General features: G+C 44.8%; 1 protein-coding gene across 1 annotated transcript; it reads left to right on the top strand.

Moving 5' to 3' along the window:
• Nucleotides 1-14,261: 14,261 nt before the first annotated feature.
• On the top strand, nucleotides 14,262-16,539 carry LOC124679158. The gene is made up of 8 exons (XM_047214968.1): nucleotides 14,262-14,482; nucleotides 14,575-14,659; nucleotides 14,768-14,809; nucleotides 14,935-15,103; nucleotides 15,456-15,508; nucleotides 15,683-15,895; nucleotides 16,115-16,161; nucleotides 16,293-16,539. The coding sequence occupies exons 1-8, from the start codon at nucleotides 14,262-14,264 to the stop codon at nucleotides 16,345-16,347; spliced, it is 885 nt and encodes a 294-aa protein (XP_047070924.1). The 3' UTR covers nucleotides 16,348-16,539.
• The last annotated feature ends 10,225 nt before the right edge of the window (nucleotides 16,540-26,764 follow it).

Here is a 26,764-nt window from a genome sequence, read left to right as displayed (position 1 = left end):
GCCAAAAATAATCCAAGAAAAGAAACTTTATTGTACATAGAGGATGACATGCGGGTCCCATTTTGTAGCAGCGGTCTCAACGTTTCCAAGGCGGCACAGACCAAAAGAAAAATGAGGCAGCAAGCATTCTCAACAATTCCAAGGCGGCAGGGATCAAAAGAAAAAAAGGAAATAGCCGTAAATTAATTAGGGGTCAAAAATAAATCCACCAAAGGAAACTTTTATTGTTCATAGAGGATGACATGTGGGACCGACCTCGCCAACAGACGTCCTCATCGTTTCAAAGGGGGCAGGGGATCAAAAGAAAAAGGCAAATAGCCATAAATTAGGGGTCAAAAATAACTCCAAGAAAGGAAACTTTTATTGTTCGTAGAGGATGACATGCGGGACCCATGAGCCAGCAGCTTACTCAACGTTTCAAAGGTGGCATGAGATCGAAAGAAAAAGGCAAGTGACCAAATATCGTGAGCCAAAAATAATCCAAGATTTATTGTACATAGAGGATGACATGTGGGTCCCATTTTGCAAGCAGCGGTCTCAATGTTTGTAATGCGGCTTGAGATCAAAAGAAAAAGAAAGTAGCTAGTAATTAGGGGGTGAAAAAAATCCAAGAAAAGAAAGTTGATGGACATAGAGGATGACATGCGGGTCCCTTGAGCCAACAGACTTACTCAACGTTTCAAAGGGGGCAGGGATCAAAAGAAAAAGGCAAGCCAAAAATCGAGGGTGAAAAAAATCCAACAAAGGAAACTTTTATAGCACATAGAGGATGACATGCGGGTCCCATGAGCCAAGCAGGTTCCTCAACGTTTCAAACGTGGCATGAGATCGAAAGAAAAAGGCAAGTGACCAAATATGAGGTGCCAAAAAAACTCCAAGAAAAGAAAGTTGATTGCTCATAGAGGATGACATGCGGGTCCCATTTAGCCGCAGCGGTCTCACCGTTTGAGAGGCGGCAGGGATCGAAAGAAAAAGGCAAGTGACCAAATATCAGGAGCCAAAAATAATTCAAGAAAAGAAAGTTTTATAGTACATAGAGGATGACATGCGGGTCCCATTTAGCAACAGCGGTATCACCGTTTGAGAGGCGGCAGGGGATCGAAAGAAAAAGGCAAGTGAAAAAATATGAGGAGCCAAAAATAATTCAAGAAAAGAAAGTTTTATAGTACATAGAGGATGACATGCGGGTCCCATTTAGCAGCAGCGGTATCACCGTTTGAGAGGCGGCAGGGGATCGAAAGAAAAAGGCAAGTGACCAAAAATCAGAGGGTGAAAAAAAACCAAGAAAATGAACTTTTATAGTACATAGAGGATGACATGCGGGTCCCATTTAGCAGCAGCGGTATCACCGTTTGAGAGGCGGCATGGGATCGAAAGAAAAAGGCAAGTGACCAAATATGAGGTGCCAAAAATAATCCAAGAAAAGAAAGTTTTATAGTACATAGAGGATGACATGCGGGTCCCATTTAGCAGCAGCGGTATCACCGTTTGAGAGGCGGCAGGGGATCGAAAGAAAAAGGCAAGTGACCAAATATGAGGTGCCAAAAAAATCCAAGAAAAGAAAGTTTTATAGTACATAGAGGATGACATGCGGGTCCCATTTAGCAGCAGCGGTATCACCGTTTGAGAGGCGGCAGGGGATCGAAAGAAAAAGGTAAGTGACCAAATATGAGGTGCCAAAAATAATTCAAGAAAAGAAAGTTTTATAGTACATAGAGGATGACATGCGGGTCCCAGTTAGCAGCAGCGGTATCACCGTTTGAGAGGCGGCAGGGGATCGAAAGAAAAAGGCAAGTGACCAAATTTGAGGTGCCAAAAAAACTCCAAGAAAAGAAAGTTGATTGCACATAGAGGATGACATGCGGGTCCCATTTAGCAGCAGCGGTCTCAACGTTTCCAAGGCGGCAAGGGATCAAAAGAAAAAGGAAGTAGCCGTAAATCGTGGGGTCAAAAAAATCCAAGAATAGAAAGAATTTTGGTTCATAGAGGATGACATGCGGGACCCATGATCCCGCATCGTAAACGGCTCGATCGGAGAACGTTGAACGAGATGGCGCGATCGAGAAAAAAACAATGCCGCAGAGGCTGCCATCCGGGCCCTACATCCCTCGGCGGTGCGGATTTGCGTTGACTCGGCCGGCGAACCCGAGATTTCGAGATGCACCACGTCCCGGGCCACCATACGCGACGTTTTGGCCGCTTTCGTCGGGCTAGGTGGCCTCAAAAACGAGAAAAAAAGTTTTGACATGCACCACGGAGGGACCAAAAATCGTCGGCCATGGTACACCAGCAACCACGGCGCGACTTCAACTTCGTCGGCCATGGCAACTTTTCTTGTAGTGTTGCCTGCCAAATCAATGATGAACACATGCAGAAGGTAGGTTGAGTCTAATTGTGGCCGATTGCTAGAATCGGCCTCCTTTTCCATTGCAATGTTGAACGTGGGTTCACAACTTCTTGGCTCCCTGCTACGACAACGTGGCATGTTTGAAGTGAGATCCTTGTTTCTTATTTTTTGGGGCCGATCGCAGGGATCGGCCTTGCCACGTACGTCCATAGACTCGGATCTTGCTACTCTGTCAGGCCAGTGGATAAGACTAGCCTCACCCCATTTTTTGTAGCTTCGATGCGCTCACACTCGTCCAGATTGATTCCAGAGAGCGGCTCTTGGTCATTTGCTTCCCAGATGTTCATGGCAGCCAAAGAGATATCGACTGAATCATCTGCATGAACAACCTCCACTTCATCTCCATCCCATTGTATGATGCACTGATGCATTGTGGATGGAATGCAGCAGTTAGCATGGATCCAATCCCTTCCTAGCAGAACAACATAAGTGCTCTTGCTGTCGACGATGAAGAAGGACGTGGGGATGGTCTTTCGGCCGACAGTTAACTCCACGTTCAGAACACCCTTGGCTTCTGACGGTTGGCCGTTGAAATCGCTTAGCGTGACGTTGGTCTTGATCAGATCTTCAGTAGAACGTCCCAAACATCGTAACATGGAGTACGACATTATGTTGACTGCTGCCCCCGTGTCAACCAGCATCTTGCTGATAGGCTGCCCGTTGATATAACCCTTCGGGTATAGGGCCTTCGGATGCCTATAGCTCCTTTCTCGTGGCTTCTCAAAGATAACTGGCCGTGGCCCGCAATCAAACTGTGCCACTGATACTTCCTCGTATTTTGGAGCACAAAACTCTGACGGGAGAACGAACACCATGTTTGTATCAGCCGATGTCCCCGCATCGGCTTTCGTCTGCTTGGGTCGCCACACTTTCTTCGGTGGGCGAGCTTCTGTCTCCAGTGTTTGCTGAATTTTCACGGCCGGATCGGGCCGTGCTTTCCTCAACGTGTACAGGTACTGCGCCTCGGCTTCCTCCAAGTTTCGTAGCCGTTGCACCCTGCGCTTTTGGGAGTGGCTGAGTCCATCAGGACACCACCTTGGTCGGTGATATCTATCTTCTTCTTCTGACTCTTCAAAGTCTTCATCTTGGGATGACTCAGCTCGTTTGTTCTGGGGTGGGAGAGGCCCTAGACGCTTGAACACTGAAACTTCATTTGTTCCCTTCCTCTTCTGCTTACATTCTGGGCAGTTCTCGATTGTAGGCAATCGGCTCATTCCCGAGTCCCGGCGGTGTTTGAAGAAAGGACAATTCCAATGTCTGTCCACGTCCTCTTGCTCCCTTGATCTCCCTCTGGCGTGACGCTCATACCCTTCGTATCAACGGTATTTCCTGTTTTCTGCATCAGACCGACGATATCTATCATCATCTACGTCGTAGCGCCGACGTCGGTCGTCATCGCTGTTCATATTTGTTAAGGAGGTGCGCGGAAAGTGGTCGTTGGTACCGCACGCTGATCACCTCTTCTTCGGTCAAATACCGTCCGTCATCATGTCGGGGCCGGTCGCGTGGATCGGCCTCCTTCTTATCCTTGCCACGAGAGCGACTACTCTCTGGCTTATCATCGCCATGGCGATCTGCAAGCCCTGTCATATTGATATCAAACGAGAAACCTGGCTCGTGTCCTATGCACTGACTGAGATCGACCATGTTGACTTCCGGAAACGGCTGCGTGTCAACTCTCATGGCAAACTGACCGAAGAGTAATCGGCCTTGTTCTATCGCCATCTGAATCTGTCCGCGCAGGACTTTGCGGTCGTTGGTGGTATGGGTGAACGTGTGATGCCATTTGCAGTATGGCTTGCCGTTCATCTCTTGTGGCGTGGGGATTTTGTGGCCTTCGGGTAACTTCAGCTGTTTCTCCTTAAGCAGCAAATCAAAAATTTGCTCCGTTTTGCTCAAATCGAAATCGAACCCCCTCACAGGCCCTGGTTGCTTCACCCACTTGCAGGACACGGGTTTTGCCCCCCCCCCCGAGTCCACTCAGCTACAGCGACCTCCTGATCTCCTGCAGAATCTTCATCTTCGTCTGTCTCGATCAGGGCGACACGCTTGTACTTGTCCTGGTACAATTCTGGATGGCGCTGTTCATATGCTCGTCAACTTCGAACCATGTGCGCCGGTGAATTGTACTCTGCTTGGAAGGTCACATCTTTGAGCGGCGCCGATAATCCTGCTACCGCCAGCTCGGTCGCTTCCTTCTCGGATAGGCGAACCGAATAACATCGGTTCTCGACGGTCCCGAACCTCCGGATGTACTCGGATACCGTCTCTCCTCGTCTCTGCCGAACTTGGGTCAGATCGGCAAGGCTAGCTTCCGTAGTTTCTGAATGGTATTGTACGTGGAATTGCTCTTCCAGCTGCTTCCACGTCCGCACCGAGTCTGGTAGCAACGAGGTGTACCACCCAAAGGCTGGACCCGTGAGAGACTGCGAGAAGAACCTCACACGTAGCTCGTCTGAAGCTGAGACCATGCCCAACTGTGCCAAGTATCGGCTCACGTGCTCGATCGAGCTGGTTCCTTCTGATCCACTAAATTTTGTGAAGTCAGGGAGCCGATACTTAGGTGGCAGCGGGATCAGGTCGTAGTCGTTGGGATACGGCTTGGAATAGCCGATCATCCTCTTCTTCGGCAGGATGCCGAACTTGTCTCTCATGATGGCGGTGATCTCATCCACCGTAGGAGCTGCAGAAGCTGATCGTTCATGACTTGTACTGGTGGCATATTTAGTTAGCCACGCCTGTTTCTCAGCATCTGCTCCAAAACTGCTTCTTGCTCCAGCGACTCCTCCTGCCGTGGCAGTCCTTCCTGCTGTGACCTGGGTCATCCAGTCGTTGCAGTCCGGCACGTATGTGCACACGTATCCATGTGGAATTTCCTTGGGCGGCTCATACAGGAATTGGTAGTCGCCTGGATCACCTCCAACCTTGTAGACGACGTACGCCGGTGAACCTTGTTGCTGTGGAGCTGCAAACGTGTGCTGCAGTGGCGGCCTTGTGTAGAGCGGTACCTCCCCTTGGTGAGTTCCTAGAGCAGGACCTGACGGAGAGTATTTGTGCTTCGTGACTTCTTGCACCACATTGAGCGCGACACGCTCCAGAGTATTCACCAAGCTCTCGGCATGCCGATGAAGAGAGTGAGCAACGGCATAGTTGACTTCTGTCGCGGGGCTGCGGTACGTTCGTCCGAAGGGAGAGATAGATCTAGTCCATCTAGCGCGCCTTCGGGTTGGAACCCTTTGAACTTGATCCCGTGCGAACGGGTTTTCTCAAAAGCGCCGATGAGATCGGCTTCCAAGATGGCCTTGAGCTCATCATATCTGTTCTTATGCTCAGGAGGCAGATCTTCATACTTGACTGGTTCCGCCGCCTGAGACGCAGATGACGACATGGTTGCTGCGGAAGATTGTCCCTATGTCCCACCGGGCGTGCCAGAATGTGTTGCCTGCCAAAACCCACCGGCCGCGTCGGGGGCCGTTGCCGCCATGGGCAACCCGGCGTCCGCAGCGATCGCACACGTTCTCCACCGAAAGCTCTCCATTGCGGGACGAGCTGGCGCGCGACGCCGAAGGTGACGAGATTGTCGCTCTCCTCCACCAAAAGCTCGAGCTGCGCCCCCGTGACGTTGTTGCCTGCCAAAACTCACCGGCGAGCAGTGGTTAAGCAACACGAAGAGCCGGGAGGCTTCCAAGGCGGCAGTGGGTCCTGGTCCCTCGACGTCGTCCCGCAAATGCTCCGGCACACGACCTGGCGGCTGCAAGGGCGTGCCACCTGACCTATACCGGCCGGGAAGGTGTGGATTGCTTCGATTAGTTCCCCGCATGGCAGACACGTAAACATTAAATACGAGCCCTATCGGCTCTCAGGTTGCCCTGCGGATCGGCTCAAAGAGCCGATCGCCCCATGGTTCATGTTGGATTTTCAATGACATGGGGATCCTGCTTGATCATAACAAAACTAAACCAATCTACGACAGTTTAGGGTTTTCACCGTATGATCGGAACATCCTACACGTAGTTGAGCCTAATAGACATGAAAGATAATGGAAAACTAACCCTAAAAGAGGCCTAAAAACCAACATTAAGTTAATTCCCGGAACATCCCTCTTAGGACTAACAAACCATACCTAACGCACTACCGGATCGTTCAACCCGTTTGCAAGGCCTAACCATACGGATATCAAACTAATCCTTGAAGAACAAGGAGCAACTATAACAGATCGGATCTACTAAGTAACGAACAAGCAAGATGCTGCCCTTACACCTGGATAGGTGTAAGGGCAGCTAGATATTGAGGGACGGCATAGCTAAGCAGATATGCGCAAGAAAAGCATCTATGCAAGCCCCAAAACATCTACGATAAATAATGCTACTCGCCATCAACAACGCTTCAGTACGAGCAACACAAGGTAAATGAATAAACGTTGTGCTGCCTAGATCGCAAGATGCGATCTAGGCAGCATGATGCTTACCCGGGAGAAACCCTCGAAAGAAGGGGTGGCGATGCGCCTGATTTGTGTTTGTTGTGAACGTGATTGTCCTCCTTTTCCGATAACCCTAGATACATATTTATAGTCCAAGGGACTTTCTAATTTGGACGTGCACCTAACCGTGCACGGGTTAAACTCTATCTTTAATCTAAACTACGATGCGATCTACTATATTACAGATACACGGGCAATTAAGCCCAAACTCTTTGCGCAATGCCGCTTCAAAGATGCTCCACGTGTATATTCTTCAAGCCCATCTTCACTTACGGCCCATCTCCTGATTTGGCCAAAATCCGGTGATAACAGACGTCTCATGTCCGCCTCCCCTGGACTAGGAGGGGCTTCGCCCACAACCGCTGGTAGCAGCGGGTCGGTGTGAGGAGGCTGGCCAACCTCGTGCTTGCATGCGTAGCGAGGAGCTGGCCGCTGCTTTAGTTGTTCTCAATAAGATTCCGGTCAAAACTTTGAACGGAAAAACGATGTGGTACACTGGTGAGCAACTAAACAATTGTTAAAAAAAAACTTTGAACGGAAAAGGTTCTGCTCAAGCGTCTATGTGGCTCAAAGTCAAACCAGTCAACGTTAGCAATACCGCTGCCCCAAACCACTCTTATCATGTTGAGGGGGTTAAGTGTCTGGTATTGCATAGTTAGGGGGGTCAAGTGGCCCATTCTAAACTTAGGGGGGGTCTCTGACCCAAAGCTCATAGTTAGGGGGTTATATAGACTTCTTTCTTCTATTTTTATCTGTACGAATTTGATGATCCTTTTTTATTCATGTCTTCTTTTTTACTTAGTATAAGTGTCCTTTGATTGTTTTCTTTTTTTTCGATAAAGAGAATATATTAATATCAAAAAGATAGCAATTACACCCAGCCTCTGCAACAACGCATCACCCTAATGGCATTACGGATGCACACAGCCAAAAAAAAAAGGAAAGAAAACTAAGAAACAAAAGCCCCGCTACAGTATCTCGGACCTAACAACAACAATACATCCACCGCCAAGACAACACCTAAAATACAAACTCTCCAAAAACGACGCCTCCAAGAAGGGAACAGTGCTCTAACACCATCGTCGCCCGATCAACGATCTTAGGTTTTTACCCTGAAGATAGTCCCCGCTCTTAAAACAATGCCTCCAACAAGGTCATTGCCAGGCACAACCAGTTAAGGCCAGACCTTGGGTTTTTACCCTGAAAGGTAGGACTCTGAACTTCACATGTGTTGTCGCCCCCACTTTCATACCGCTGTTGTGAAGCCCGGAACACCAAGCAAGTCCCTCAACAGCGCGGAGACTTGAACCTCCCTTAGCTAGTCCTCCCCTCCGGCCTTCATGAACTTCTCTTCTTCCGACTTTCATCATGGATCCATAGTCACTTGATGTCAACACAGAAAAAGAGCTTCGCGCCGCTCCCTCCGGAACCAATCGGTCGGAATAAAAGCATGGGTGCGCACGACCGAATACCACCGATCCAGCAACTCCAGGCAAAAAGCACTGTTACATTCGCAGGCGGAGCCTTCTGGAACTCAACACTCCGGCTAGATCACGAGTCCAGGCCTCCGGTAGGTCTTCCTCTTCACGCAAGAGAGACCCTAGGACCACCGCCTTTTATTCAGGTCGGACTCCCACGTCGGCGACCATCCCGGGATGGCCACTCCAACCCTCCACCGGCGACTCCGTCGCCGGCTTCCATGCATCTCCATCTCGCCGCCGGAACGCGGTGATAGATCGATAGATTCACCACCACCAACCGCAGGCCGACCCTCTCCCGCGAAGAAGAGGGCCACCTCCACCGTCGTACCCAAGGCTGCTGCCCCGGGCGACCTCGTGTCGCGGGTGAAGCCCGAGATCGCCTCCACTAACCGGAGAGAGGCGGGGGGGAAATTGGCGCAGGCCATGGGCTTGGCCGCCGCCCACCACCAGCCCCTGCCGGAGTGCTGCGGAGACGACGGGAGGAGGGAGACCGCAGCGCTGGCCGCCGCCGCCCATCCCAACCGCGCCGGCCGATCCACCAGGGGAGAGCCGACGGAAGAAGGGGACGCAGCGCAGGCCGCCACCGCCCATCCCATCCGCGCGTCCGCCATGCGTCGAGGAGGGCAGATCCGGCCGCCGTCCACCATGCGTCGACGAGGAAGGGCCCCCGCCGCCGCCACGCCCCGTGGGTCTTTGCCCCGGCGGCGCTACCGGCGGCGGCGGTTGGGCTGGGAGGCTGGGGTGCGGGAGGCTGGGAGGCTGGGTCGTATCGGCAGTTTCAGAGAAGTACAGTCAATGTACCTTTGATTGTTTTCTGTACAAATGTTTCTTTTCTCCGTGTAACTATCTGCACGTCGACCATTGAAATGCACAACCCAAAAAAAAAAAAGTTCCTAGCTGGTGCGGCGACTTTGGCGGCTGGGTCCGTTCCGGAGGGCAACGAGCCGGCCGCCTACGAGGAGAGCTATGAGCAGGACAGGCTACCCAGCGGCATTTGGCAGAGGCATATTGCAGTGTCAGCGGCCGGCTCCACCCTTGAGGTCGATGAGGCAGCCGCCTAGGGGAAGCGGGAGGGTAGCGGGATCTCGGACCTAGCGACGTCGACCTTGCAAATTTCCCACGCCGACCACGACCTGCTCGCCGCCTTCGCTTCTCACCCCAATTTGCGTCCAGACATGGGCAGATAAGCGACGGATACAGAAACCGACTGAGCCCTTGAGGTGGTTTAATGGGCACCGGATAGAGGGATTAGATGAGGATGTCTTTTTTTTATTGGAGTTCGTCAGCAGCGACAACCTCTGTGATGACGAGGAAAAACTTTAATAGGAGTGCACACTGCCTCATCAGTTCCACCGACCCAGTTAAAAGACAAGAAAAATACTGCCAAGTTTAGTATATTTTTACATGTTGAAATTCAGTTAATCTTGAGAGAAACTATACTACGACCTTATTTAGTACATCTTAGAGAAATCAGTCATCAGGAGTATTGATTGATGATCAGATGCTAGGGATTAATCAAATTAATTGAGAAACTAGATGGAGAGGCGCGCTTCGCCGCGCCGTCTGCATTTGTTTTGACACAGCGTGGCCGGCATGGTAGAATAAATGTTTCCATCAACATAGTTCTAAACCGATATGTCATCCTCTTAGATAGCCTGGAATACAGTTCAGTGAAACTATAACATTATGAGTTGAACTGGAAACCTTAAGAAAACAATATGGAACAAATAAATAGAGAAAAACATGGATATGTGAAATATGATATGGTCTTCTATTTCGATTAAGTTCATCAATACAATGGTCATTACAGAAATGCAACATACATTTTTCCTCGATGTGGCTATTAGCCTGGTCTTTGTGGTTTTCGCATCGCCTAACATTCATGAGTTGTGCACCTTGAATTATATGCATAGCAACCAGAAAGATGCAACAGACTAACCATCTCCAATTACAGGGTAAGCAAAAAATTAATTCACATCTAAACTTTGGGTTGCTTAAGTTGGATAACAAAGCAAGGGCAGTACAACTTATTTAATTTGTGGAGATGCGTCATTGTGGCTTTCGATATTTTTGTGCATTGTGTGCGGTCTGTTTTTGATTTAAGCCATGGATTTGTGTCTGTACGTCTTTGATTTTATATTCTCCTGTTCCACCTATTGTTTTATTTTCGCTCACGATGGGCTGCATGTAGTGCACAGGAGAGGCGTATGCCACTATAACTGAAGAAATAATGAGGGCGTGTGTCCAAAAGAGAGCTTGAAAGCAAAAGAGAATGAGCCAAAGAGAAGAGCTGAATCATATGTATATAAGTGGTACAGTTATAATATCTTGGATGATAGCCAGCAACTACAAATTGAAAGATTTCATCAGTTACCTTCATTGGCCTAAATCGCACATGTCTCAAATACCTTAGCCCGAAATTAGTCATCAAAACTACCACAATAAGGCCTGAAAAAAAATCTAGTTATACAGAACACAAAACAGCAGAATAACATGGTAATTCTGCACTTCAAATATTATCTTGTTCATGGTAGCTCCTCAAACTCATCTAAACATTGCTAAACTGAGTTATCTGCCAATCACATTGTTGAAATTCTCACATGCCATCTAGAGTTTAGCTCTTACCATATGCAAATCTAGCATGGGAGCTTGAACTCATGAAAAAAAAGAGCTTCCATATTAAATCGCACAGACTTCTAAATCAGTAAAATAATGGAAAAAAGTCTGGAATACAATAGTGGACAATAGTATCCCAAATCATTGACTTGGACCCTGCAAGAATCAATTACTACTTTACCAATAAATTTTAATATTGTCTATGCGGTACAAAGTATTGGGAGGAAAAAAATCCTTGCATGTATACATACTGAGCACAAAAACTAACAAATAATCAACCATGGTAAATTTTAATCCATTACTTGATTGAGTGATATGCAAATTTTAGTTAGTAGATACAGCCAAATTAATCTGAAATAACATGCTAACAGAGAAGATATAAAGACCCCATGCGAATATCAACAATTCTTAATAACGGCCCTGTAAAAAGGTGAGTCTTATTATGATTAAAAATAGTACTTGTGAAATCTTGCATGTAGCACACACTACCAATATTGTTGATACAACAAATAGTATGCTTCTAATATGAATTGCTAACAAACAATAAATTATAGATCCAGAACTTCTATTCTAAAAAAATATTTTCCAGAAAATTAGATGTCAAATACAAATGATGAAAATCCAACACTACATGCACCATGACCATTTATCATCATCGTTTGGACGTAGGAAAACAAGCAGCTTAATTTCTCAAGGTAGGCTTTCATAAGTACGGTATATTTGGTAGCGCCTCCTTCCACTCTGCATGGACTTGCTTCAACGGAAGATGTTCTGCGAAGAACCAAAAGAAAGAAATATATAAGCTCAAGCAATACATATTTGAAAGGTGCATTACCGGCAATATATTTTCAAGGAAGGCTAGACAGGAAAACATTACTTTGCTTAAATGCAGGCTTACCAACAACACCAACCAAGCATCAAGTCCGTTAAAAAGTTGGCATCCAAGCCGAGAGCCACAACTATGCGTCAATTAACTTCATTAAAGATGTTATATGTACTTAGAATGTAACATGATTTATCTTTGGCAGGCTCTTGTAAAAATTCTTACACAAAAGATACTCGTTTCCTCACACACAGCAGTTTGTACATGAACACTCAAGTTCCAGAATTATATGCGATCGATATATGAAGTCACCAGTATTGAGAAGTAAGTTCTCTATGATACAATCTGCGAAATAGTGAATTACCTGTATGGTGTTGCGCTAAATGTTCACTTCACGGAATATTTCAAAAGTCAAGCAACTCTTAGAAGTAATTATTTTGTGGGAATATAGATAGTAATGGAAGATTTATCATGAATCATGTCTAGTTTAAGAGGTATTCCCAACTTGACCTGCATAGATAAAAGAACCAATAAGACGTCTGTGTGCTTGTACATGTAGCTATACTGAAATGTGATGAGAAGTAGTGCAGAATATATCACTGGACATGAGAGTATCCAAAATAAAACAACCAAGATTTTCTTACAAATCTCATAGACCAGAACAGGGAGTCAAGGAATACCTATCAGGCAGTTGACATTAGTGGTATTCTGTAGAGCAGCTGGCAGGCAAGTAAATACCAGTTGCTGCACTCCATCAACGTAAAAGATGAGGGCATAAATGTTGCATTAGTGCTCATGGGATGTAGGGCGAATCCACCAGGTAACCTACTACCCAGCATCCCATCCCTACCAGATCCCTATGGATGAAATAGAATTGATGAAAATAGTGTGATCTGCCATGACATTTAGAGAGAAAGAGAACCAATCCTCGTCCTAGTCTATCGGTAGTTTTGCTCAGCTCATATGCGAGCGCCTACACTTTAAGGCAAGAACCTCAGAATGCCAACAAAGATTGGAGTTCTTAGCATCGGTTGAAGGAACGTAATGGAAACTGGAGACAGACAGAAAGTGACGTTCTCGAAAGGTCGAAGGAGGGACACTGAGAGGAAGTAGGTATATATACACCTCAAAAGGCAGCATGATGGGGGATAAAATTTAAGAGAAGAATCATGGTGTGGGAGATGGAATGGGAGGAGACATCATCATAATGGGAAGATAAGGGGAGCTGAAGGGGAACGAACCATGACAGATTTTCGAGCGCTGATCAATGGCTGCATAATGGTGGGTTGACGTTACTTGTTGTTGAAAAGTAGAGATAATAATGCTATAAATATAATTTCTTTATGATGCAGTGGATGATATGGTGAATGATGGTGTAAGGCTTGCATGAATTAGCAAGTTAGGATTGATCAAGGATGTTTGATAAGGTGGATAGGTTGCATGTGAAAAGAAATAAAATCACCCATTAAGAATAGAAAGATTTTATCAATTGTGTGTGCCATCACCCAGCCCAGCCCGCCAAAACTCAACCTACTAATTCTGGCCTAGCAGGAAAAAGGCCTAGAACAAATCACTGTCTTTGTCACTCTGTGGGCGATTTGGCACGCAAGGAGGAAGGCAATTCATGAACAGATCTTTCAGAGTCCTTTATCTGTCCATCATTTTGTGCAGAACTATCTGAAAGACCTGGAGCTGAGCAAGAAAACGGTGCAACAGCCTGCGGCCGCGACGGCGACGATCGCACCGAGGTGGATCCCACCACCGGCGGGGATGGTGAAAATCAATGTTGATGCGGCGGTTGGGAAGAACCTGAGAAGGGGTGCAGTAGCGGCGATCGCAAGGAGTAGTGACGGTGTTTTCTTGGGAGCCTCGGCGCTCATATACACTGGAGTTACAGAAGCTGAGACTTTGGAGGCACTTGCTTGTAGGGAGGCATGTGATCTCGCAAGGGACATCTATGCATCCAGGGTGCGGGTTGCATCGGACTGCAAGATGGTGGTGCAAAACCTGGAGCAGGGCACTAGGGGGGTTTACTCCCACATTATCTCGGAGATCATTGAAGCTCGGCAATTTTTTGATTTTCTTGAGTTCAAGTTTGAGAGTAGGAAGTCGAATAATGAGGCTCATAAGTTAGCTAGGAGTGCTTTGTGTGATGTGTCGGGCCGCCGCATGTGGCTGAATGCCCCGCCTGAGGGCATGTGTATCCCACTTGTTATTGATTAATAGACGGCCTGGTTTACCCCTCAAAAAAAAAAAAGGAAAAAGGCCTAGAGCGATCCAGGGCGATCGAACAGTCTTATACCGCTCGTCCACCGCTTCCGCGGCAGGCCGCCGCCGAGGAGTGAGGTGGACACCCGCTGGTCCTCTCCCCGCCGGCGGTGTCTGTTACCTTGCAACGGCGCTGGGCTCCGTCGGACCGGACAGCGGAAGCGCCAGCGGCACGCGGACGAAGCAATGGAGGCGTGCGCAGCCACTCCAGTTCGCCGCCCTGCCCACCCGTCCCCGTCCTCCCCAACCCCGTCGCCCTCGTCGCTGCGCCAGTGGCGGCCGGCGGCGCAGCGCAACCTGCGCAACCAGTGGTCGCGCATGCTCGCCGCCAAGGCCCGGTGGCTGGCCGCCGCCGCCGACGGACGCTCGCACGCATCCGCGCTCGTCAACGCCCACCTCTCCCGCAGGTAGTCCCCCGCTCTCTCGCTCTGTGTCTCGGCGGCGCTTGGGTTTTCCGAGGTTCACACACCACTTTCTGACGCCGCCTTGGGATTGTCAGTTACATGCCTGGGATGGATTTGGGGGTGCTCAAGGACATGCCGGGGATCCGCGACAGGGCGAGCGCCAAGTTGGCACACAAGGAGGTAGTAACACTTTCGGCTGGAACTCAGCCCATCCTCTCTTTAGCAAGCATGGCCCCCGGTTTAATTTCTTGTTGGTATCCTCATTTTCATGTCTTTCGGCTGGTTCAGGTGCAATGCTGCGAGATGCTTCTATCAACCTACAAGGAGATGGTAATGCTGATACAAAGACCTTGTTTGTTCAGGTCCTTTTATTTTTATTCAGGACCCCATAGGGCATGAATGGTTGTTTGATTCGATGTTCTCCTTTTTTTTTTTTTTTTTTTGCCTGGAACTAGGTCCTTGCCATGTCCGACTTGGTTAAAGCTTCTCGAGCCATGCGGTGTTTTTCCAAAATATCTTCCAGTAGCCCACTAGTCTGGTTTACCGACTCCCAAGATGATTTGAATGATTCAGGGGATGGTGGAGGAGCTCCAGTATTCAAATGGATCTCCATCTCAGAATTCGGTGGGTTGCTCATTTTATTTTATGCAAAACAGGATGCATAACTTCTGTTTACTTTTAGGAATTCAACAAATTATGTATAGTTTGCGTAATCGCTGCAACTTAGTCGGAAAGTAGAGTGAGTGTTATACAGTTAGCAAATAAACTGTAAGTTATCATATAGTTTCAGTGTAGCGCTGTCACATTAGATCAAGTTAAATAGGTAAATATCTAGTTTCTGATGTCGAATTTCCTTTCTGAAATAGCTACTCAAGATTCAGATCTGCACATGAACCTATGCTGCCCGGCTGTTGCTAGTCCAGCAAGATACAATTTTGTTTGTACTAATTTAGTTTTATTTATGAATTTATGTCAGAGGATCTTGCTCAAGAGCTTGTTCAGATGTTTGCTTCGGAGTTACAGTTGAAGGTACTATCATCATATTATTTTATGAGATGGTGATGCTTGTTGATCTCAGAAACAGTTAGTGCATTCGATCCTGCTATGTTTTCCGCTTGTGCAGTTAGGAATTGCTTCTTTTTACGTGCCTGCTTTCTCCGTTCTTTGGGGAATTCCTTACAGTGGAAATCACTTTCAATGTAGAGACTGATTGTCTTGGAATTCCTATCGATCAACCTAAAGGAAGGTCCAGATCCTTCACTAGAATGGTCAGATGAGCTATATGACGGGGAATTGCACAAATTTCTAATTACTGAGCTTCGGCCTGGAGACAGTTGCCCATTGCCTGAAAACTGGAGGGCTGATGTCTTGCAGGCACGGCTACCTGACCATACTCCAGCGCATGAGGTTTTGCAGGTATGGGTCTAATTTGGCCAAATTGTTGCATTGATTCCATACATTAGAACTCTACTGTCTCTGTCCTGGTGTTAATTGTCTGTTATTTGATAGACTTTTAAGCACTAACTTGGCTCATGTAAAGGATGAAAGCCCATCTTTGGATTAGGTCAAACGTGTTATCCTATGTCAGCATGCTATCTAACAAGGGTTCTTTCTTGTTAATTGCTTGTTTTACAGGTTTATTTAACCTCTTGGCTTGCTAATGTGAATATCAAGATGAGTAGGTAATTGCTTGCTTTATTGACAGATTTTGGCTATTATAGACTAAGAATATCAGAATTTGCAGCCTGAATTTCGAAAATTAATCTGTATCATATAACTTTGGTGTTAGTATTGATGGCTTGATTTATTTCAGAATTGAAAAAATATTCGAGCTTGTTGGGGAAGAGATGCAAACCAGACTGTGTTGAAGATTTTGATGCATATGCAATGACTTGTCGTCCTTTAAGCCGTTTCTTTTCCTTAATGGAAGTCCTGAAGGCTAAAATCTCAGCCTATGTGATCTTTCTCTTGTATTACCCTGTTGTTATTCTTGAAGTGCCCGGTATGTATTAAATATTTACTAAGTTGGTCAGCCAAAGAAAGGTTAGGACCAGAGCAACATCATCTTAACCTACAAAGTATAAAATCGAAATATCTGGGAGAGAAACCAAATTGGAATCATTATCTGAGTTGTTAAAATACATCTCTCTGTTCTTATTTTGAGTGTTTCCACCTCGTCCATTTCCATCAATAACTTTGCTCCAGCTACAAATTTCAAGCTACTCATGCAAGAGCAACTTATTAGTACACCGGTCCACCGTCCGCTATTTTGCCCAAGCGTTAATGCTTGCATTTCCTTATGACTGGAGGAGCACAAGAGGACCCCCAAGCTCTTCTAAACGACCACTTCAGAGTCCAGGTAAATATAGTTAGGTCAACAATAAGCTAGTTTTGAAATTCATCCCAGGGGGCAGAAAGAAGAGCTATCCTAAGAAGAAAAATGTAATTGACATCATGAGTCAGAGTGTGCAAGAATTAAACATCAACAAGTGCTTGTCAAAGATTTTCAGAGATGCAATGCAGTATAAGTCTGTCTACATAGTCAAATGTTTGCTTTATTAGAAGATTATTAGCACATTCCACATAGATAAAAATGCGTTGCAAGGATAGCGCTGTTTATCTAGGACAACCTGATCGACTTATTGGCTTCATATTCAACCCTCTGAGCACTTCCTGTCAACTTGGGATGCACCAGAAACTACCATCTCATTTGGTTCAAGCATCTTTCCAGTTGTACTGCCTGGATCAATATCCACATGAACCATTGCTTGCACTTGATGCGGGGAGAGAAATTTTGCTGTTGGAGGTTCGAAGGTGCTGGGCTTCCATGAACCCAATGCCACTACCATTAGTACTACTACTGTTGTGAGAAGTATTCGTAGTGTGGGATCCCAATAAAGCCGCACTTATAGTTTATATTGTGTTTTCTAGTCAAAATTTGGCCTTAATTTTGAACTAGAAAATATAAAATGAAGTGAAAGTGGGACTTTGGTGGGTTCCCAGTTGACACATTACTGAAAGTTAGCTGCAGGGTTCTCTCCCTGCCTAGAATTCATGATACCTTGCTGATGCAACTGTGCTATGGATGAGTTCCTATCTGAAGAGTGCTTATGCAGAAATTTATTCCCTATGTGGGTACAGTAGCCCAACGGAATCAAAATTTGTCATCTCGGAAGAGGTTAACCCTGCATCACTGTCTAGAGCTTGTTTTGTCTCTTGACTATGTGACTTGGCAGAACTTGTGGTAATCAGGTGGCGACAGAATACATGTTTTATGTAATGCGGCCACTTCTTCACTTGGTGGACAAGACAGTAGATAGTAATGCAGCTTCTGAAAGGATAGAGATTTGGTGCACATGGGCACCAGTGATCTCGTTTTTTTAAAAAAATAAAAAAAATCATATTTTCGAGTTTCAAAAAATTCTGAAAAAATATCTGCATATAGCCAATAATGTATCTCACAAACGTGTAAAATATCAATTTCAAATACTTTATATTTTAAGCTACACAAAAAAGACAAAAATGCAGATCTGAGTAGTCATTTTCAAATCTACAAAAACATGTCAGATTTGTTATTTTTGTCTGGCTCAAAGTAAAAAAGAATTTTTGGTTGAGATTTTTCATGATTGTGAGATGTATCACTAACAATCTACATAATTAATTTTCAGATTTTTTGGTAAATAATAAATATTTTTTAATTTTTTAAAAATAACGAGAGCACTGGAGCTCGGGAGTGAAAAGCACTTTTCGCTTCTTGAAATGCTTATTCAATCTTTCTTGCACAGTTTTGGGCTAAGACTAGCGCCACCGTCCCAACGCCAGTTAATTTCAGATCATTTATGGTGTAATGTTCATAGCAAGCAACGTGGACACACTAGGCAAGGGCAGAACACCAGGGAAATAAACTTCCACGTCTACCCACCACTTTATCACTTAGCTTATGTAGTTTGTTGCGAGCTTTTATGAGCAAGTGATAAATTGGAAATAACAAACTTTAAATTTTGATAGATTTGTTTCTTATGAGCGTGCAACATGGAGCGAGGGATATTCAAAGTCTTGCCGAAAGTAAGAAATATTTTAAAAAACAAGCTAGATCTTTTTCATTGCTTAGGATTCGATAGAATTAAAGCTTCACTATTGCTACTTGTGTACGATTCCGCTTCTATTTGAACATGTTTCTATAAACTTGTGTTTGTCAATAATACTGCAATTCAAATAAACAATTTTTACCTTGAGTTATGAGATAAAATCTTGATTGCAACCCTTTACAACATATAAAACTTATTTTTTACAATACTGATGTAGGGGTGGGGCATTTAACTCTGGTTCTATTTAAACAATCATATATGGCTATGAGTTCACCCTACCAAACTTTCGGACCGCCCCTGGTTCTATTTATAATCATATAGGGCTCATCTAATACCTCCTAGCCATTTCGAAACCCAGACGAGCGTCTAGAGCGGCATAGTGCACTTGCTCGTAGCTCAATGGAACATTGTCTCATCCAAAAATCAGTTCATCTTCTTCTTTTTCCGTGTCGTCCTTCTTCTTGTTCTTCTTATTGTCCCTCTTCTTCTTCTTCTTCTCAAGTTTTGTCCCAATAATAGAATTTGCCAGATCATACAGACTCAGAATGGGATTTTTGGTGGGGTTCTGGTGGCAAAGGTGTTAGTAGTATGATGGACTCAAGCGAGCCAGTTCCTGCTTTCGGTGTTAGACTAGTCATAGTGGAGAGTAACATTAGGTAGTAACATGCACATGTTACTACTCTATGTTACTACCTTCATAGTTGGTACTATTATAAATGTAGTAACATAGAATGATATATTTATTACTTTTGTAGGGCCATTCTTTCTTGGAATATGTGTTGTGATGGTAACATAGCTAGTTACCACTATCCTCTCTTTTCTCAATTAATAACATGACATGTCATCAAATTGGTTAGTTGGCATTGCATGTTGTTGAACCTATGTTAGGCTGGTCATAGTGGGGAGTAACTTAGACTAGTAACATATGTTACTAGTCTATGTTACTACTTTCATAGTGGGTATTAACTTATATGTAGTGTCATGTAATGTGTTATTTATTATATTGTAGACTCATCTTGGTTTCCCTCGTGTCATGGGAGGAGTTCCCCTTAAGGCAAGGGAGGGCAGCTGCCCGATCTTGTTTTTTTGGATAAAAAATATATATATACATATATATCCCTTTTTGAATATTTTACAATCTTTGCTATTTTCTATCAAGTAAAGTGGACTGGTTGCATAGGAGCTCAGATTTAGACGTTTAAATTGGCAATCAAAAGCTTTGGAGCTTTGGAAATGCCGCACAACTTTCATGTTTTAATTTATTCCATTTGATATCATTTTTTGAAAGCCTTTTGGCAATCTCTAAAAACTAGTCCTCGAGGGATAAATCTTGAGAAACTCCAAATTTCAGCGCAATGAGAGGCTACTTCGTGATTTGTCTAATACCCATGCAATAACTACACACCAAAGTGTAAATGAAAACTTGTACACTTTTACTATTAATATGTTAGTCCCAATAAATAAATAAATAAATAAAATAAATATTGCTCAATATCATAAATTATAACATAACAAACTTCAAAATTTGATAGATTTGTTTCTTATGAGTGCACAACATGGAGAGGGATATTCAAAGTCTTGCCGAAAGTAAGAAATATTTTAAAAAAGAAGCTAGAGCTTTTTCATTGCTTGGGATTCGATAGAATTAAAGCTTCACTATTGCTACTTGCTACGATTCCGCTTCTATTTGAACATGTTGCTATAAACTTGTGTTTGTCAATAATACTGCAATTCAAATAAACAACTTTTACCTTGAGTTATGAGATAAAATCGTCTTGATTGAAATCCTTTAACAACATATAAAACTTATTTTTTACAATACAGATATAGGGGAGGGGCATTTGCCCCCTGGTTATATTTAAACAATCATATATGACTATAAGTTCACCCTACCAAACTTTCGGGCCGCCCCAAATCCCTTTGAAAACGGTTTGGGAGACACGGCTGGAGATGCTCTAACGCAGAAAACTGAAGCACATAATAGGAACATGGATTCTTTTCCCCCCTCTCTCTCACTCAGTCACTCTCCCCTCTCTCGGATCTCGCTCCCTAGCTTTACGAGCGAAGGCAAGAAACCCCAAACCCAAAGGCCAAACCCCACTTAGCAGGAAGCCATGGCCAGCAGCAACGAGCTTTGATCTGGGCTTTGGTGCTGAGCACCACCGTGTCGAGCGCCGCCGGCGGAAGGCCTGCCCCTGACGCCTGTGCCTCCCCAGGGAGCCGCTATCAAGTGGTTTCTGGAACTCAAGCTTTGGCAGCAGGTACTTCTCTGCGGCACCGTCACCTGGTTTGCCTCACGGTCATAGCCCTCGTCATGTGCTGTTTCGTGATGGGGTGGTGTGCTTCCCGCGAGCGGTAGAACGCCCCCCCTGCCGCGCACTCGCCGGACCATGAGGCAGCTTCCGGCGCTGTGCCAAATGCCAGGTCGCGGCAAGCCTCTGCGAAGCATGCGCACACCTTTGCGACGCGGCAGTCGGACTGGTCAGCTACATCGGCGTCAGCTTGTCCGGCTGTCGGGTGCTCTCTCTACGACTCCGCCGGTCTGCTGCAGTTTGTGATGGAAGCAGTTTATGTGTTGTGATTTTAGTAGTACTATTGTGTTGAATTCCCTTGGATTGTCTGGATCTATTGTGTGGTGTGTATTTCTAGTTTCCGTAATGTTCAATAAATTTACTTTCGTAAAGCTATGGGAGCGAGATCCGAGAGAGGGGGAGAGTGACTGAGTGAGAGAGAGAGAGAGGGAGAGGGGAAAGAAGCGATGTTCCTATTATGTGCTTCAGTTTTCTGCGTTAGAGCATCTTCAGCCATGTCTCCCAAACCGTTTTCAAAGGGAATTGGTGCGGTCTGAAAGTTTGGTAGGGTGAACTCATAGCCATATATAATTGTTTAAATATAACCAGGGGGCAAATGCCCCTCCCCTATATTTGTATTGTAAAAAATAAGTTTTATATGTTGTTAAAGGATTTCAATCAAGACGATTTTATCTCATAACTCAAGGTAAAAGTTTGTTTATTTGAATTGCAGTATTATTGACAAACACAAGTTTATAGCAACATGTTCAAATAGAAGCGAAATCGTAGCAAGTAGCAATAGTGAAGCTTTAATTCTATCGAATCCCAAGCAATGAAAAAGCTCTAGCTTCTTTTTTAAAATATTTCTTACTTTCGGCAAGACTTTGAATATCCCTCTCCGTGTTGTGCACTCATAAGAAACAAATCTATCAAATTTTGAAGTTTGTTATGTTATAATTTATGATATTTAGCAATATTTATTTTATTTATTTATTTATTGGGACTAACATATTAATAGTAGTAAAAGTGTATAAGTTTTCATTTACACTTTGGTGTGTAGTTATTGCATGGGTATTAGACAAATCACGAAGTAGCCTCTCATTGCGCTGAAATTTGGAGTTTCTCAAGATTTATCCCTCGAGGACTAGTTTTTAGAGATTGCCAAAAGGCTTTCAAAAAATGATATCAAATCGAATAAATTAAAACATGAAAGTTGTGCGGCATTTCCAAAGCTCCAAAGCTTTTGATTGCCAATTTAAACGTCTAAATCTGAGCTCCTATGCAACCAGTCCACTTTACTTGATAGAAAATAGCAAAGATTGTAAAATATTCAAAAAGGGATATATATGTATATATATATATTTTTTTTATTCAAAAAAAAAAGATCGGGCAGCTGCCCTCCCTTGCCTTAAGGGGAACTCCTCCCATGACACGAGGGAAACCAAGATGAGTCTACAATATAATAAATAACACATTACATGACACTACATATAAGTTAATACCCACTATGAAAGTAATAACATAGACTAGTAACATATGTTACTAGTCTAAGTTATTCCCCACTATGACCAGCCTAACATAGGTTCAACAACATGCAATGCCAACTAACCAATTTGATGACATGTCATGTTATTAATTGAGAAAAGAGAGGATAGTGGTAACTAGCTATGTTACCATCACAACACAGATTCCAAGAAAGAATGGCTCTACAAAAGTAATAAATATATCATTCTATGTTACTACATTTATAATAGTACCAACTATGAAGGTAGTAACATAGAGTAGTAACATGTGCATGTTACTACCTAATGTTACTCTCCACTATGACTAGTCTAACACCGAAAGCAGGAACTGGCTTGCTTGAGTCCATCATACTACTTCACGATGGCAATGGAGCGGGTTTGGACGGATATTGCAATACCAAATCCATGCCCAAATCCATCAGTCTCGCTCTGCCCCGCCCACGAAAGTATCCATGGGCATGGATGTCGCTCCAAATCCAAATCCGCTGGATACCTGGATATCCATGGATATCCATGCCCATAAAATTTCAGTAGCATTTCAGCAATATTTCACTTGCATTTCAGCAATAATAAGCTGACCTAAATATTTTGGCAGCATTTCAACATTATTTTACTAGCATTTCAGCAATAATTATGTCGAAAATTCATAGGAATATCAAAGCAACAATATATCAATCACATAGTACTTATAATATGTCAAATCCCACACAATCACACCATACAATAGCTGTCTCATTTCAACCTCACGCCCGCCAAGGTTGAGGGGATCCGTCGATCTGGAGAGGTGGCAGGGACGACGTCAACGGACCGCTGGCCGGCGGCTGCACCTTCCCTCACCGCGTGTTGACGGAGCTAACGGACGGATCAATACTCGGAGACGGATGTTCTTGCGGGACGGGAGCCATAAGTATTTAGCGATAGGAGATGGATGGGCAGATGGCTCGATTTTGGCTAAGTCCTTAATTATGGCAAGCAATTACCAAGAAGGCGGAGCAATCAACGAAAAGCCAGAGTCAATACGTACGAAGCCCAATCAGCACATCTGTGAATAGCTCTTCCGTGATTATTTAGAGTATAAAATCATTAAGACTTAAATTAAGGATTTGGTGATTTGCGCCTAAAAAATGGCAGCTAAGCCTAGGTAAAATCGAATGTGTCACTGACATGTGGGTCCCACATGTCTGACGGATATCCATCGAATATCCACGGGGCAAAAGCTCTGCCCTTGCCCGCTCCATGAATTATTGGATATCCGCCCCATGAAATCCGTGGACACAATTGGCCCTCCAAACCCGTGCCCGGCGGGTCGAATATCCGTGGATACCCGGGTCCGTGGATAAAATTGCCATCCTTAATACTACTAACACCTTTGCCACCAGAACCCCACCAAAAATCCCATTCTGAGTCTGTATGATCTGGCAAATTCTATTATTGGGACAAAACTTGAGAAGAAGAAGAGGAAGAGGGACAATAAGAAGAACAAGAAGAAGGACGACGCGGAAAAAGAAGAAGATGAACTGATTTTTGGATGAGACAATGTTCCATTGAGCTACGAGCAAGTGCACTATGCCGCTCTAGACGCTCGTCTGGGTTTCGAAATGGCTAGGAGGTATTAGATGAGCCCTATATGATTATAAATAGAACCAGGGGCGGTCCGAAAGTTTGGTAGGGTGAACTCATAGCCATATATGATTGTTTAAATAGAACCAGAGGCAAATGCCCCACCCCTACATCAGTATTGTAAAAAATAAGTTTTATATGTTGTAAAGGGTTGCAATCAAGATTTTATCTCATAACTCAAGGTAAAAATTGTTTATTTGAATTGCAGTATTATTGACAAACACAAGTTTATAGAAACATGTTCAAATAGAAGCGGAATCGTACACAAGTAGCAATAGTGAAGCTTTAATTCTATCGAATCCTAAGCAATGAAAAAGATCTAGCTTGTTTTTAAAAATATTTCTTACTTTCGGCAAGACTTTGAATATCCCTTCATCGATGTTGCACGCTCATAAGAAACAAATCTATCAAATTTTGAAGTTTGTTACGTTATAATTTATGATATTTAACAATATTTATTTATTTACTTATTTATTTATTAGGACTAACATATTAATAGTAGTAAAAGTGCACAAGTTTTCATTTACCCTTTGGTGTGTAGTTATTGCATGGATATTAGACAAATCACGAAGTAGCCTCTCATTGCGCTGAAATTTGGAGTTTCTCAAAATTTGTCCCTCTAGGACCACTTTTTAGAGATTGCCAAAAGGTTTTCGCAAAATGATATCAAATGAAATAAATCAGCACATGAAAGTTGTGCGCCATTTCCAAAGCTTTTGATTGCCTATTTAAACGTCTAAATCCGAGCTCCTACGCAACCAGTCCACTTTACTTGATAGAAAATAGCAAAAATTGTAAAATATACAAAAAGGCATATATATGTATATATTTTTTTTATCCAAAAAAACAAGATCGGGCAGCTGCCCTCCCTTGCCCTAAGGGGAACTCCTCCCATAACACGAGGGAAACCAAGATGATGGCGACGCAGAGAAGTACCTTGTTTCAAAGCTCGAGGTCAAGAAGCCATTTGATAACGACTTCATGGCGAAGGCATCCCTCCGTCAGCAGAAGGCCTTCCGCCGGCGGCGCATGACAGAGTGGTGCTCAACGCCAAAGCCATAAGGATCAAAGCTCTGCTGCTCTTGGCCATGGTGTCCTGCTAAGTGGGGTTGGGGCTTTGGGTTTCTTGCCTGCAAGCTACATAAACTTGTAGTCGCTCGTAAAACCAGGGATCGAGAATCGAGGGAGAGGGAGAGATAGAAGAAATAGTTTTTTTTTCCTTTTGCCTATTTCGTGCTACAGTTTTCTCGGTTAGTGCATGTGAAGCTTGCGATGTTTCCCCGCCCTTGGGCAAGCTCAATCCATCGGCCTGATTGCAACCATACTTTGATGCTTATCATAACTTCAGTGGGACCTCATGCCTACCCTCTTTGGTAGTCTTGTGTAGCCATGGGCTCATGGCCATGTTCACGAACTCATTGCTTTGCGACTGTGGTCCGATGTTATCACCAGTTGGGATGACGTGATACTGTTCGGCCCCTCATGCCTGGCCTCGCCAATCTTCTCATGGAGTTGTGTCATGGTCACACGCTCGCAGCAGTAGGTGTACATCGCGTGGACATTGCACATACTACAATATATCTACTCTTTTTTTTTGTGAATGGAAAATATATTAATCAAGGCAATGGAGTTTTGTCCTGGTTACAAGCATCTCTAATTAAATCTGGTCCATCACGGATCCAGACTCTGGTACACTCTGTCGTGCAACCAATTCTAGCTAAGATATGGCTAACTGAATTTAGGTCCCTGCTGACATGCCGAACACATCGAACCTTCTTCTCCACACACCATACTTTGAGCACATTAACCAGTCCTGCCACTGGCGATCTGTTAATGTCCGCGTCGTTAAGCATCGATACCAACTCCTGACAATCACTCTCCAGGATTACTGGCTTGTCCGTCCACTCCAGTAGCCGTTCTACGCCATCCAGGCCCACCTGCGTCTCAGCTTCGAGAGGGCTAGCGCTTATCCCCAGATGTCGGCAAGCAGAAGCAAGTATGCTGCCATCTTCATCTCGCAGGATCATGCCGGTACCTCCTTTAAGCCCTTCTTCTACCCAGGACCCGTCTACGTTGAGTTTTACCCAACCCGGCGGGGGTTTAGCCCATTGTTTCACCTCCTTCCTTGGCTTCTCTCTTCTATCATAATGTCTTCCCTTCAATTGCATGTGGTCATAGGCAATCGTTACCTTCCCCTTGGTTGGGTCTGCACCGGGATTCTGCTTGATCATTAACAGAGAATCCACATAGCTGCACAGGAATCTCCTTGACGCCTCCACTGGTGGTGCTTGCTTCTGATGGACCACCTCATTGCGAACATGCCATATTCGCCACCACGTCATTAGCATCATCATCCTCTCTTGCTCCGGGACTTGGTCCAGCGCATGAAGTGGCCATTCTGTGCCGGTGCAGGTGATGGAGTCCATGGCCTTCAAAGGCCACACTTCCCGCATCGCTTCCCATAGTTGTTGCGCCATTGGACACCTGCAGAAGGTATGGTACGTATCCTCACGTTCCAAACCACAAATGATACAAATATCAGACACCTCCAAATTTCTTTTCTTTTTGTTCTCCCATGTGGCTAAGGAATTTGTTGCCAGTCGCCATGCGAAGACGCGTACCTTAGGGGGAGCAGGGCACCCCCACACTGTGTCCCAGACGACACGATTGCCGTCCGGTGCCGTGCTCGCTGCGCACGCAAAGGTGCGATGAATATTGTCCCATGCTAGCTTGTACACGCTCCTGACGGAGAAGACACCTCGA

The sequence above is a fragment of the Lolium rigidum genome, chromosome 7, assembly GCF_022539505.1.
Source record: "Lolium rigidum isolate FL_2022 chromosome 7, APGP_CSIRO_Lrig_0.1, whole genome shotgun sequence".
NCBI lineage: Eukaryota > Viridiplantae > Streptophyta > Magnoliopsida > Poales > Poaceae > Lolium > Lolium rigidum.
The sequence above is the reverse complement of the archived record's forward strand: the minus strand, read 5'-3'. Positions and strand labels throughout refer to the sequence as shown.

Excerpts from the sequence above, each read along its gene's own strand:
- LOC124679158 (XM_047214968.1), top strand. The coding sequence starts at position 14,262 with ATGGAGGCGTGCGCAGCCACTCCAGTTCGCCGCCCTGCCCACCCGTCC. Across the intron at positions 14,810-14,934 it reads TATCAACCTACAAGGAGATG|GTCCTTGCCATGTCCGACTT; the intron begins GTAATGCTGATA and ends GCCTGGAACTAG. Across the intron at positions 15,104-15,455 it reads GATCTCCATCTCAGAATTCG|AGGATCTTGCTCAAGAGCTT; the intron begins GTGGGTTGCTCA and ends AATTTATGTCAG.